The sequence below is a fragment of the Agelaius tricolor genome, unplaced genomic scaffold (assembly GCF_023055355.1).
Source record: "Agelaius tricolor isolate 1412-34295 unplaced genomic scaffold, bAgeTri1.0.p SCAF_1, whole genome shotgun sequence".
Classification (NCBI taxonomy): domain Eukaryota; kingdom Metazoa; phylum Chordata; class Aves; order Passeriformes; family Icteridae; genus Agelaius; species Agelaius tricolor.
Genome location: NW_027269261.1, coordinates 6,665,502 through 6,679,952, shown reverse-complemented (window position 1 = coordinate 6,679,952; position 14,451 = coordinate 6,665,502). Strand labels below are relative to the sequence as shown.

Genomic DNA, 14,451 nt, shown 5'->3' with positions numbered 1-14,451 from the left:
CTCCTGATGAAAAAAACAATCTACTTAAGTCAGCAACAATTTTATATTAAAGAAGAGAATGTCATCTTCTCCATCTTCACAGATGTTTCAAACCCTTATCATTTCAGAAAGCTGAAGGATTTTCTTGTTGATCAACATGCTTTATTTTAAAGCAGTATAGATTCAACTGCAGAAGCAAATCAGTGGATTGTGCATTGATATTTTTGCAGGCATCAGAGAATTTATCCCTCACCATTCCATATTCCCAGCAACTTCAGGACACAAAACTCAACAGCTGGGCCTGAAGGCAAGCAAATACGCTAGGAACAAAAGTCTGATCCATGTCAAAAAAGAAAAATAAAAAAAAAGAAGCATGTTTTACATGCATACCTCAAAGACAAAAAACCAATACAGATTTCTTTTTAGCACCACCACCACATTTAAATACAGTGAAACTGACAACACTTCCCAGTAAAACACTGAGTTATAAACAATCCCCTCTCACACATAAATAACAGAGACATTATACAAAGCAGACAGGAACATGGACGGATGTACACAAAATAAACACATTCAAACTTACCCCACTCCAGATACTCAAGGATGTTCTTCTCTCTTCTCAGAGGGGAATTATTACATTCATCATAAAGGCAGATGAGTATATCCAGCAAGGTTTCCACACTGAAGCATTGCCCATTAGTCTGTGTTGGCCCATCCAAAATAAACTGCTCCAACTGCTTCAAACGCACTTCTCCAGACATGGTTGTTTCAGTTTGCATTGGGGTTTCTTTTTTAATGATTATTATTACTTTGTCAGAAAAACAACAACAACAACAAAAAAAAAACTTTTGAGGGTTTTGTTGTTTAGAAAGAAGTCAACAGTATTTTTAACAAGTGTCAAACTGTGACGGTCCTTAATTGCTAGCCCACCTCGGGGTTCCCAGCCTGAAACTAACCCCTTGGAGTTTCAGACACACACATACAGTGTGGATATCTGTGAATTCATGACATTTAAGAGAAGAAAATAGTTATCCTAAAAAAAAAAAAAAAATTAATAGGCTTAGTAAGAAGTGGGGCAAAAACAGCGTTCCTGATGCTTTAACAATAATAATTGCACTCAAATTCAACCGAGACTGCCTGACACCGATTTCACCGTGCGTGTATAGGCACAGGCAGTTACATATTTAAGAAGGTCTTCTCCTTCATTCCCAATGCAGATCATGCAGCGCGATCCTGCGAGGAGACCCGCCGCAGCACCACGGGCTAACAGCCCCTCCGGTTCCGCTTCCCAGGACGGATGGGAAGGGAAAAACAGATGTATTTACGTATTTATATAAGCGAAAGGCAGCAGAAACGAGGGCGCACACCGGCGGGCAGGCACGGAGGGATGAGGGGCCGCGCAGCCCCGCCGCCCCCCGCCGCCTCCCCCGGCCCCGGCAGCGCCTCCGCGGCCACCGCGGGGTGGGGCGCAGCCCCCCCTCCTCAGGGCGCAGCCACGTCCTGCCCCGGGCAGCCTTTCCCTTCCTCCTCCTCCTCCTCCTTACCGAGTCTCCTTTTAAGGCTTTTCAGTGATTCAAAAAAACTAAAGTCTTCATTGTCGCCCCCTTCTCCTCCGCTGCGCCAAGGGGCGGCGGGCGGGACGCGCGCCCCGACACACCGGCACAAGCGCTCCGAGCCCTGTCAAATCCTTCCCATGGCTGCGGCGGCGGCGGCGGCTGCTGCTGCTGCGGAGACGGCGCCCTCCTCCTCCTCCACCCGGTGCGCGTCCTGAGGCGGAGGAAAAGCGCCGGCGTCTCCGCTCCGGCCGCACGCTGCGGGCCGGGAGGCCCCGACGACGGCGGCGGCGGTGGTGGTGGCTTCACTCCCAGAGGCGCGATGGTGTCCCGGCTTCGCCCCCCCGGGCAAAGGGCATCCTCGGGCGGTGCGTGTGCGGGGTGTGTGTGTGTGCGTGCGCGGGGCGACGGGGAGGGGTAGCGGCGGCGCCCTCCCTCCCCGGCTCGCTCCCTCCCTCCCTCCGCTTCCGCGCCCTCCTCTCCCCCGCCGCTCCCTCCTTCCTTCCCTCCCTCCTTCTTCCTTCCTTCCCTCCCTCCTTCCCTCCCGCGGTCACGCGCGGCAACCGCCGTCGCCGAACGCGCTGCAGCCCAACATGGCGGCCGCGGCGGGGGGGAGCCGCCGCCGAGCGCCGCCGCAGCGCGGGGAGCCGAGCCCGGGGCCGCCGCTACTGATGGGATTGAGGGGAGGAGGGGATGCTGGTGCTGCTGCAGCAGGGAATGCAGGGATACGGGCGGACCCAGGGATACGGGAGGGAGAGAGGGCGGGAGTGGGGAGGCCGCGGCGCAGCTCCCCGCAGGCTGCGGCCGCCCGGGCTGGGCTATCCCGGGCGGACCCGCCCGTCCGGCCGGGGAACCCTGCGGGCTTTGCCCCGAGCCGAGGGGAGCGGTCACCGCCGTTGCCCGGCCCGGTTCCGCTCGCCGCCTCCCCGGCAATAAGGCTTTTGATTAAAATTCCTGGCCTGGTTATGGAGGGCGGATGAGGGGAGCAGCGCCTGCCTGGTCTTTTAAGGGGTTCTGCCGAGCTCCAGGTGTGAGCAGGGACTCCGGCTCCCTCACGCTTCGGGGCCTTAAAAGCGTGTCAGAAAATGCGTCGGCTCCTGGCGGTTCTGTCCCCGCTGGCCTCCCCTCATCGAGGAGCCCGCCGTGCCACCAGAGTACACGCCGGGGAAACAAGCTCCTTTTGCGGGCATTTCAAATCCATAGCGTTTAAGAGAGCTGGAGGATATTCTTGTTGAACAACGTGGGGGTTTTTAGACGGTATAGACTCAGCTGCAGAAGCGCATGGGAGGATTTTGTGCTGATCTCTTTGCAGGCCCGCCTGTGGGGTGAAAAATGGCAGCTGCCCACCGGCACACCGCACAGATCTCCTGGCCGAAGGTGTCAGGGATGCGCTGCGGTGCTCGGGGCATTGAAGGTCATCTCTAAGACAACTCAGTTCGTCACTTCAGTTCGTCCTTCCTCAGAAGCCAGGTGAAAGGAGAGGGAGGCCCCACACCCCCCAGAGGTCATTGGCTGTAGGTGAACTTCAGCATTCTCCTGAAGCCCACCAAGCCCTGCATCTTCTGGAGCTCAGGGGAAGGAAAAAGCTCAGGCTTCTGCTTCCTCGGTTCAGTAACCAACAGATGACCCTCAGCTGGGTTTTGCCATACCAAGCATCTATATAACACTTATTTTTTTTAAACTGGCCTTTTTACCAGCTGATCTAAAACATCAACAGTCTTACATACCCAGTAAAATGTACTACACAATATGATTAAAGCCCCATATGTTTGTTCAGAATCACTCAGCTGTGTGTAAAGTCACTGGTGCAAAGCTAGAGAGGACAGTGACTCCCACCCTGTGCATGCAGAATGGCAGAGCAGAGTTTTGGCGAATGAAGAAATGCGCAGAGAGCTTAATTCTAAAAGCTTTTTGTGAAAAAACCCTCCAAGAAGTGTCAGAAACCACTACAACTGTAAGTGATGGGTAGAAGATAGGATTAAACTAATAAGGAAAGGGTTTCCTTCCTGTACTGAGGTACACCCTTGGGATGACAAGAGCCCTATGCCAGTGTCTGGGCTGCTGCAGTCACAGCTGTGCCTCTGTGGTAGGAGCCTGCTCCAAAAGCTGTGGCACACAGGCAGTTTTACAGTGAGAGTAAGGCATTTCCTGCTGGCTCTCTGCTGAACTTGTGGAAATTGGGATTGAAGCTGGGGGTGGGGGATGCCTGATGACAGCAATGAAAATAAATTGCTATTGCAGGGGTAGGTGGCCCAGATCAGATAGCACTTCCTATAGAGGTTGGAGATTTGTCATCCAAGTTCATCTTGAGCATAGATTAACCATTAATAGGGTTGCAGAGGAAAAATGGAGAAGACTAAGAGTTAAAGGGAGTTAAAGGGATGTTAGCTCCTTGGACTTTGGCACCGCTTGGCAGGGAAGTGAACTGAAGAACCAGTGCCAGAGATATGATGGGTGTGGATATTTCACTTATTTACTTAGGTTACTGTGTTTGCCCTAGCCAATTATAAAGTCTTTCCTTGTTTTAATTGCAGACCAAGTGTTTGCAAACAAGGATGGATACCCAGTAAAGGCAGTCAATTTCCCTATATTTCTGGTTTTGAAACTGAACCCTTATCAATTTCCACATCAAGCCAGTTTTTTTCAGTGTTCTTCTCAGCCTCAGTGAGGCTATAAGTAAAACCATGTAAGCTACAGTTGAACACAACACCCAGGATTTTTTTGTTCTCTCTTTGTTTAATAATCTGTCCAGAAATAAAAAAAGGCATCCACATAACAACTGGTGATACACCCACTGGGCTGTAGTCAGCTGTCATGCCACAGAAGCTGTGAGGAACAGGTAACACCAACAATGACTGGTGACACATTTATTTGCTGGGAACTATCTTGTGTACCAGATGAGTAATTCTCACACTACACCTGTGGGATGGAAAAATATATCTTCTGCCTTATAAGAGAAACTTTAGTCCAGAATATTTAGAAAGCCAACAAAATAATTCAGTGGAACAGGGAGAAATTCCTCTTCTCTCATACATTCTGTCACTAAGACACCCTGTCCTAAAAATATACCCAAGTTGTGCAAACATACCCCAGTATCTTTCATAATTATCATGTGTTTGTTTCACCCTGTTCTTGTTTTAATAATACTGCTATAATATTTTCATTTTATTGCTTAGCTTTACAAATGTTTACAGTACCTCAACCACAACTAATGATAATCAGGAATTTATATCTCACAGTAAGTTAAGCAAGCTGATAGCAGCAGAGGGAATAGTGTGAAATGAGGAGGATACGGTTGAAACAATGTAGTTTCATATATTAACAACATATATGTTGAGTGTTTCAATTTGTTGGTTTAATAGAGAAAATATTATAATACATTGTTGGTATAATAGAGAAAACAGCCTTTTAAGGGACAAAGGTTTTTTTTTTTTTTTGTGAAGCACTGTAGATATCTGGTTTTGATGTGCAAACCATTTCTTAAGTCAAGAGACCCCCCTCAAACTTAATTCAGCAAGTGAATAATGTGATCTGCCTTGTGACAGGTAGATCTACTACATGCCTCAAGAATGGCATTTATGTGTTGGCAAAATTTTGCATCCAGGTTTTTCTGTTCTCTAAAACTTCACTTTGTAGACTCATGTTGTTTGTACTGATAGAGCATTTTCATCTCCTGAGCAAAATTTTGTAGTATTCTGCAAAAACAGTGCTGGGACCCAATTTAGAGGGTGTGTTTATAGACATGGGATGGTACTGTTTGAAAAGGGGTCCTACAGCTGTTGCCTGAGCTGTAGTAATAATTTAGGTTATTGCAAGAGATTGCAGGTAGCTGCAGATGGAGCACACAGTGGTTGCACTCTAGGAGGACACTGAAGACCAGCATGTGTGAATCGACCAACACTTGTTCTAAAATCTGTTTCACTGTAGTTTCACATAAATCTTGCTGCTGGAGCAAACTTAATCCTAGTGAACAGAGAGATCTCTTCACTGAAACTGATGGCTGTTGCAGAACTTTAATTAGTTCTCAGTACCTATAATAATGCATTTAGTAACACACTTTAGTGTTTTTAAAGACTTGTAAATCTACCTTCCCTAATTCTTTCCCTCTCTAACTGCCTTGCCAAGACCTATTTCTCCTGTGAGGTCTACAGAAAAGTCCAACTACAAGCACTAAAGGGTACCTGGCAAAATTGATGCTTAATATTTACCTAATCCCAAAACAATGATCATAAATGTGTATGTATATATAGGCATTGTAAATGTGGAATTATCTTTCTGTTCCCTCATGCTTCTTTTATTGGTCTTTGGAGTCTTATTTATAGTCTTAACGATTTTCTGTGAATGGCTGAACGAAGTAATTTTACCTCAGAGAGAAATTGCATCATGCTGATCTCACTACACTGGATCTGTACTGGCCTCATCCCCCTGGCTTTAGTCTTCATTTAAAACTAATGAGAATGTGGCCACCACTAGCATACAATTTTCTGTGAAGAATGAAGCAGGTTTGACCCTGCTGAAGTGTCCAGGGGTGCTGTGCTCTGAACAGAAACAAGATAACCTCTGTGATTAAAGAAGAGGAGAGGAAGTAATGGAATTACTTTTATAACTGTGTGAAATTGATATAATTTGAATCCTGCTTTTATGATGCAGACTAAAAACTGACCAAAGTCACGTCTCATTCTGACCTCCAAATAGGACCCTGTGTTTTGCACTCTAACAATGCTGTTTCATCTCTCAATATGTTGTTTTCTTCCTGTGAAAGTGGGGCCAAGGCTGCCAAAGCTCTTAGGGCTGCTGTAAACCTTAATTAATGTCAGTGTAGCAGTCTGAGATTCTTTTCTTATTTTCCTTTCTTCAGTAACATAAATCTAAGACTGTTATTTTATTTTCTCTCTTGTTTTTGTAGTCTGCAATTGTCTGCAACCTTTCAAGCCTTCATTCCCTCAAAAATCTGGTTCTTTTCTGTGGATTTCTCTATCTTTGCTGATGTTTCATTTTACTGTATCCAGAATCTGTTACCTGTGTTAAGCCATCTTCAAAAGTTAATCTTCTCCTCAAGATAATTCACACCCTTAAATGAAGATATTTCATGGCATAGAAAGGTCCTTAAATATCTTTGTCAGGTTAAGTGGCTTCTTAAACAGAAGAGTTCTGAGGAGGACCACATATTTATTTGTGAAACTGGATGGATGCAAATTTCTGCCAGTGCCACACAAAGTACAGATAATCCATTGATTCAAAAGGAAAGTGGATGCATTTACATTGTCTGGCTGATGCCTATACAAAGCTAGTGTTGCCCAACTTCCAGCAGCAATTACTCAGCACCAGAGCTGCTTGTAAACCTACTCTCTTTGCAGTGGTTCATAGTTTTTATTGACCATAATCAAGGCTTTCAATGTCTATTGCTCTAGAATGAGTACCTCTTCTGCTGGTGAACACTCAGGGCTGTATTATGGACTTTGTTCTGTTAAAAGGGTGTACTTAGAGATTAATTCAGTGAGGATCTCACTGTGAAAGTGATTTTTAAAAAAGAGCTGCTACTGTCGTGTAAGTAACATTGATGGAAGGGATGAGGAAACTTGTGACTAAGAGATCTTTAAGAGATCACCTAAGAGATTGGTGAAGAAACAGGATGAAGTGAGGAAGAATGGGATAGATGAAAGAAGGAGGGAACACAATGACTAATTTGGAAATCATATGGGAAGGAAGAGTGATTTAGAAAGGGGAAGTCAAGGACTGGGAGTTTGGCAAGAAAGAGGGAGGGAAGCTTGTGAAGAGGGATGAGGGAAAATACCTGTAAAACCCAACAAATTCTGTACTTAGAAGAAGAAAAGACCAGAAAGAGCCTAATTTGGAATGTGAACACAGGGTGGATGAAGCTGGATTAACTTTATGTCTCAGAGTGCCTAGCTTATTACAAAGAGAGTTCAAGAGATCACACATTAATCTCAATTTCCCCAAGGTTGTAGAATTTTCAGATTAGAGGTCTGACCAATTCAGTTGTTATTTTAAAATACGGGTTTGGTTTATTTGAATTTTAATGAAAGAATACTGATATATTGAAAACAGTGGTGCCTCTATTTTATGTTGTTTATTTTTAACTTGAGAATTGCAGAAATAGGATCAAAGGTCTAAGATACATATTTTATTGGGAGAATAGATACAGACAATGGCAGCAGATGCAATTCACACAGAAGTCTCTTTTAATCAGAGCCAGGACACTTAATGTAAAGAGACACTTTCATCATGGTCTGCAGATTGAAATAGCAATATTGTGGCTTATCAACAGTTGACATTTTGAGTTTGTTTGCTAAATTTTATTTGGAAGGAGAGGCAGTAAGCCCCACCTCTGCCTTCGTGGATTAAATTTGCAATCAGTCATCACATTTTAAGTAAGTGATGGCACTTGCACAGGTAACAATGACTAGAAACCAGCACTTCTATTGTTTGTCAGTAGTACATTTTGCAGATTGATTCATTCTGCGGTGAAAACTAACAGAAAAAAAATGAAGTGCTCTGTAAAATTTGAGACGCTTGTGGAAAACATTTGTTGTAAGTAAAAGCCTCTTGCCATTCAGCAGGCAACTTCAGGTGTCCTCCCAGAGAGAAGAACATCTTGAAATCATGGAACCATGGAATGGTTGGGGTAGAAGGGACCTGAAAGATCATCCAGTTCCAACCCCTCTGCCATGGGCAGGGACATCTTCCACCACATGGCTCAATGCCCCATCCAGTCTGATCTTGAACACTTCCAGGGATCCACAGCTCTGTGCAACCTGTGCCAGTGCCTCACCACTTTCATTAGTGAAGAATTTCTTCCTAACATCTAATCTAACCAGTTGAAAATGTTGTGTAGTGTTCAGTAATGATCCCACTCAAGCCAATGCCAAAAAAAGCCTCCTTGATCTCAGCAAGAGCATAAGTGAACTCATAATTCCTTCTGAAACAAACAAAACTGTTTGGACTTAGTTTTATGAAAACTAAGAGTGGTTTATATCTTTGCACGATGTCAACCATTTTTCTTTGTTAACTGTCACTGCACAAATTAAGATATTTAATTACATGGAAAGGTTAGAAGTGTGATTTCAAGTGGTTTTTGAGGTAGAGAAAGGCAAATATTTGTACTAGTTTAATCAAAAAGTGTGAACATAACACTGGCTCGGATCCTCGTGTGTGGATAGCACCGGGAATAATTGTCCTTGTGGGAGGAGGTGCTGGCCAGTGGTACAGCTTTGTGTTGTTGATAGTGCTCCCTCAGTGAATGCAACCTCCCTGAGAGAGGTGAGAGCAGATCTGCTGGCAGGAGTACTCCCTACCTGCCTCCATGCAGGAGGGTGAGCTTAGCCATGCATGACTTTGTCACTGCTTCAAGTAACCCAGCTCACCTCGGCTGAAATGAGCTGGGCCTTGCCCAGGCCTCCCTGAGACATCAAAAGGAGGGGCAGCCTCCATCTTGTGGGCAAAGACAAGCTCCAGAGGTTGTGTCATGGACAATAACCTCTCCCAGTGGGGCACACACAGATCAGGAAAAGAACATTGCTCTGCAGCCACAGTCATTCAGGGGACAAGTTTATGTGACAGTGATTTTTTCTTAAGGCAGGAATATTGCTATGGATTAATTCAACTCAATCAATCAATCAAAGTGAAGACAAGGACTAAAAGTACTAATTAAAAACAAATATTTCCAATCAGAGTAGGTTTTAGCAACTCGTAACTTGAAAGTAATTTGGCTGGTTTTCCTCAGTTTTTGCAAAAGTGACTAAAATAGACCTGGCAAGCTTCAGACTCCAGCAGCTTTCCAAGCCAAAGTTATGATGAAGGGATGGAAACAGGGTGCTATAACAGAAGCTAGCTTCAGCCTTAACCACGGAGATGTCGCTGCCTCCCCTCAACATCCCAAACCATGCCAAAACACACTGTAGGCGAATTAAAATCATTAAATGAAATGGAATGTTTCTATAACTTCAGTCAAGTAATGTCATAGAAACATTCATCATAATACAGCTATATCTCAAAACCTTCTCTTCCCCAGTTAGCCCAGAACACCCAACAATTTCCATGTGTGGTGCATCAGGAGGAAGCAAGGTCCAGCCACATTCATCACCTGGAGTCCAACATTTGCTGCCATCACTTTCTTGGCTTCCTCCTGAAGGGCAGGATTTCATTTTGGAGGCCATGAAAATTGGGTTTCCAATTTTCCAATGGAAATTGGTAATGAAAAAAGATTTTTGAATATGTTAAAAATATTTGTATTTTTACAATTAAGAGTGATAGTCATAGTTATGTGTTCTTAAAAAAAAGACATCAGCAGTTACCAGCTGGTTTTTTGGCTTTCCCAACAAAGTGAAGATTTTCTTCCTTGACTGAATAATGAGGGAAGTGGCGAGTGGATGTATAATTAGCTTCCAGCTATGGCTAGCACAGCTCTACACAGCAGCAATCCTACAGTCACTAATCTCACTGCTGTCTCCTACAGGAGGAGAAAATGAGCTGGGCTGAAGTCTCTGAACTTCATCCTCACTCTGGTCAGGGACATTGACAGACCCAGGGTGCAGAGCCATAGGATATTCAGTTTATTGCTGCAGTTTGCTCCAAGGCCTTTCCTAAGACTTAATTCCCTCGCCCTGCAGTAAAAGTGATAATAATGAAAAGGTCTATGATTCACAGTTGAAGCACTGTATCTTGCCTAAGTTAAACAAGTACCTAAGTGCTCTGCTGAACTGGGGCCAAGGGTGGATTACTGAGAGAGCTGGGCAGTCTTCCCATCTCCAGCCAGTTCACCAAGAAGTCTCAGGCTAATCATGGAGTTTTCTGGGGCTTAGTTTCCTGCACATGTTTATCATAGGATATCTACTCTGGTAAAGATAAGGAGATAATGAGGGAACATGAAAAAACTTCAGAGCATGGAAGAGGGAAAGTGCTATAGAGAAAACAAGTTTCTACATATTGGATATACATTGCATGTTACACTGCCCCTATGACTTTTCTTTAGTTTCTGGACTCTGTTCAGTATTCATGAAAAAACATCAGACAGCTTATTAACAGAGAGCCCACTTCCACTTGAAATGGCAAGAGAGTAGTCTGAATCCCACCAGAACCAGTGGAAGAAGATCCAGCACTGCATGCAACCAGCATTCCAGAGCAGCTCAAGCTGTGTTGCCTTCCAGCAGCCTCATCACCCTGGCAGCACTGGCCTGCTGTAGGATGGGAATCTTTGTCCAGGCTGTTGCCTTCATGCCGTACAGCAGCCTGAAAAATGAACACAGCCTTCTTTGGAATGGCTTATTAAAAGGGAAATGGAACAACATCTCTGTCAGTCGATGCCTGACCTGCACTGAGAGAGTTTCTTCTGATCAGATATGGAGCTTTTAAGGCTGTTTTGCATTTCTCTGATTCCTACCTGGCAGAAAATGGCTAGAGAAAGGGCAAGAGTGTCACTGTGGAGAGCTTTTTATTGATATGGGAGAGGCCTGGTTACCACATAATAGTTTGCAAGAACAGACTTTCCTTTTAACACTTTTTTCTACTTGGAAATTTATATTTAGTTTTGCAAAGTTAGAGCAAAATAGTTTGGTGTATTGAATTGCAAGAGAGCTATCGTGAGTACATATGTTTACTTTATCTTTTGATACAGAGGAAATTAGCATTAAAAAAAAACTTTACTAAGAATGGATTATGCCAGAATACTAGTTTTGTAGCATAACAAACAGACAGGAAAATATAAACATGCTAGTCCATTCTGTGCAAGCTAAGAGCTGAGGTAGTGTACTCTTCATTAGCAACTGCTACCTGATGTTACAAACACAATTGTGGAGGTCTTAGTACCACATTACAGCTTCGAGTGTGAAACCAGAAAACATCAATGCTACTTTTGGGGATTTTGACCTACAGTTCTGAAAGAGATTAAGCTCCTTTTCTTTATAATAAGTGGCCATATTTTGTTAATCCATAGGTTAATGCAGCACTGTAGCATACTCCTGCTTCTGTGACCTCTTCAAAACCTTTTTGCAGGCATTTTCTGATTCCCTACTTCTGCAGATTTAGAACCAAGAAAGACAGAAGAACAGTGAGTATCAGCAATATTTCCTTTTTCTGTTACACACTCATGGGTCAGTCCAGAAGGAATTAGCTCAGATGAAAATGACTACTTTTGCTTGTGTCCCCTTTCTGCAAGGACAGAATTCCCAAATTCTAATCTTACCCCCAATTTTGATTCACTTTCTGTGCATATAAGGTGTGAGGGGGCTGGAGCCAACGTGCAAACAAAGGATACCCATGGGTAATGAGCTGTTTTCAACTCCCTGTGTATTTGAAGGCTAAATTTTATACCTCTTTTGCAGTATGTGAAGGGGAAAATCCAGTTGACCAATGTAAGAAATGGAAATACAGTCAGTGGGGAGGGACCGTGGAAAGGAGGTTGTAAGTAGGACGTATCCCATGTAAGTGGCTTTCAAGGCCCACCTTCTCATCTTTACTGGGAATGCACAGGAGAACAAGCAACACAAGGCCCATTCTGGTGATTTCCAACCATGGAAAAGGTCTCCTGAGCTGTTTGCCAGTTGATGCAGCAGCCCATCTTTACCTGACCCAGGGCTGCAGGTGAGGAATTGCAGGTTGAGGAAAAGCTGTTCCTTGTCATCTCCTCCAGGGTAGGATGTGTGGGAAAATCTTAATCCTGACAGACAACAAATCCAGGGTTTGCCACTCCTTAGCTGAAAACAAACTGTTTAGAGAAGACTTAATTCAAGGGCAAATACTATGACAGAAAGAGCAAATCCAAAAGATAAGTATGATATTTAAGACATAACTCAGTTGCAGGAAAAATCCACAGCAACTACAAATGCAGGCAGTGCCCACTAAAGGCATTGTTCAGATAGGATGGAGGTTGGTCCTGGAGCTAATGAAAAAGGATATGATTCATCCCTTACAGAAGTAACACTAAATTTTTTTGTCAAATGATAAAAAACTTTAATGCATGAATTACATCAAAGTGGACACTCCATCAAGAGCATATCATATAGTCTGTTGCTTAGAGAGAGAAAATAATTAGTATGTAATTACAATATCACTGAAGACTATAGCTTATGTGTTTAGGTATGTCAGCTGTCCAGCTACACTTAAGTATCTTTCAGCATATCCATGACATTTGCATATGATATATGTAAATTAATATGTCCTTAACTCATACCTATTTCTGTATGCAGAGATGCAGCATGCATGTATGTACATGTGTACATCCATAGGTATGATATAAGCACATATTCATTCAGAGCATTTTAATATAGTTAAAAAGCACTGTGCCAAAAATGTACACCATCTGTTTTCAATCAAAATAGCCTATTTCAGAGGAAGGGAGTGTTGTCTGGTGATCAGAGCGGGGGAACTAAAGAGTCAGGACTCATGGATTCCATTCCTGAATCTGCCAGGACTTGGCTGCATGGTTTTGACAAGATCTGTGACTTCTGTGTACCCTGGTTTCCCCATTTGCAAAACGGAGCAGTATCTACTCCTAGAATGTTGCAGTGGAAAACCTAATTAGTATACACTTGGAAAAATACAGAAGTTCTTGTTATGTCATCGTGGTATGTTTGAAGAGTGAAATTTAATTGAAAAATACAGTACAGGATTTGTTTTAGAGACACACATGGCAGCTGAGTGTATAAATACAGTTATTTGTACACACTTAGCTTGCCTAATTTTTGAATGATAGTATCTGTAATAAAATTATAGGGGGAAAAATGGTGCTCAACACTTTATGAACCCAGCCAGTCCTGTAAAAGTTTTCACACTCTATTGAACAGGGTTTCCACGGTGACAGCTGTACACCAGTGAGTGAAATATGTGCTGTACCTAATTTTCATCCTGAAATAGGAAAATACAAGTGGGTATTGGGATTTTCCAGCATGTTCCATGCAGAAAAAGCCTAGCTCCACTGAAGACAATTACAATACTCCTATTAACATAATTAGGACAGGATTTCACCCCATCCACTTGCTTAGCTCCAGTGCATTCCTTTCAGGAATAGAGCAGGGATTGAAATGCCCATCCCACAGTGCTTCCTCTTGGACATGCTGGCACTGTGGCACTGGACATTGTCCTTCCTGTGCTCGGTGGGCAGCACAGGGTTGGAGCCAGGTGGGTTTGTTGGGAGTATTGTACACTTGTGTCAAGTGTCATAGCAGGCAGAATGCTGAGGGTGCTCCATGCTCCTGTTCTCCCACCATCCTCACCTGCCAACTCTCACAGACCTTTCCTTCCCCTGTGGTGTGCACATCTGTGGGGTGTTAAGGCTGTGCCTTGCCTCTGGAGATAGAGATCAGAGGCACTTTCCATTGGGATGAGAAACACCACAGAGCAAATTCAACAAATGCAGTCGCTGAGTAGTGCTGGAGAGGAAAAGGAGTAGTGTTTGTATGTCAGGGTTTGCCTGGCTGCCAGTACCAAAAGTGGCAGTGAGAGAAATGGTGTGCTGAATGCTGCTTATGTGTGCTGCAAACTGAGGCCATTCAAGAATGTGGTAAGTATTTGATGTAAATATGAAATTCTTTCAACATCTGCGTCTTTGTCATGGAGAAAAATGGGCCGAGCTTGTTTGGTTTGGATGTTTTTGACAGCTGCTGTTCCCCAGGTTGCACCTCATATCTCAGTAGTGCTCTTGCTTAAGTGCAGCTTAATTCTGCTTCAGAAGTACATTTAGGATCTTACCATACATACACCTAAAATGAGCCAGTTGCTCATCCAAGTGAGCTGGTACAGTGACATACATGATAAAGCAAGAAAAAGACAAGGCAATATGAATCTCACAGCTATTAAGTGGATTTACAGGTTCGTTACTCAAAGAAATACTTCTACCCAAATGAATGAGGACAATGTGCAACATAAGGTTTCATTGGAGACATGAAACAGTTGATTCAAACAC

General features: G+C 43.7%; 1 protein-coding gene and 1 long non-coding RNA gene across 11 annotated transcripts in view; one reads left to right on the top strand and one right to left on the bottom strand.

The window, feature by feature from the left end:
• Positions 1 to 1,656, bottom strand: part of CDC42BPA (CDC42 binding protein kinase alpha) — a 183,019-nt gene extending 181,363 nt beyond the window's left edge. For 9 of the 10 annotated variants that reach the window (XM_071421620.1, XM_071421537.1, XM_071421554.1 and 6 more), the window contains exons 1-2: positions 1,524 to 1,656; positions 563 to 787 (exon numbers count right to left, since the gene is read on the bottom strand). In XM_071421620.1, coding sequence (XP_071277721.1) covers positions 563 to 758 — 196 coding nt within the window. In that variant the 5' untranslated portion in view covers positions 759 to 787; positions 1,524 to 1,656. Of the gene's footprint in view, positions 1 to 562; positions 1,013 to 1,523 lie in introns of all 10 variants that reach the window. The other variant, XM_071421545.1, reaches the window with a different exon arrangement.
• Positions 1,657 to 1,757: 101 nt separating this feature from the next.
• On the top strand, positions 1,758 to 4,617 carry LOC139587378 (uncharacterized). Its single transcript, XR_011678380.1, has 2 exons — positions 1,758 to 1,900; positions 2,845 to 4,617. It is a non-coding gene; the product is annotated as an uncharacterized lncRNA (long non-coding RNA).
• Positions 4,618 to 14,451: the final 9,834 nt, after the last annotated feature.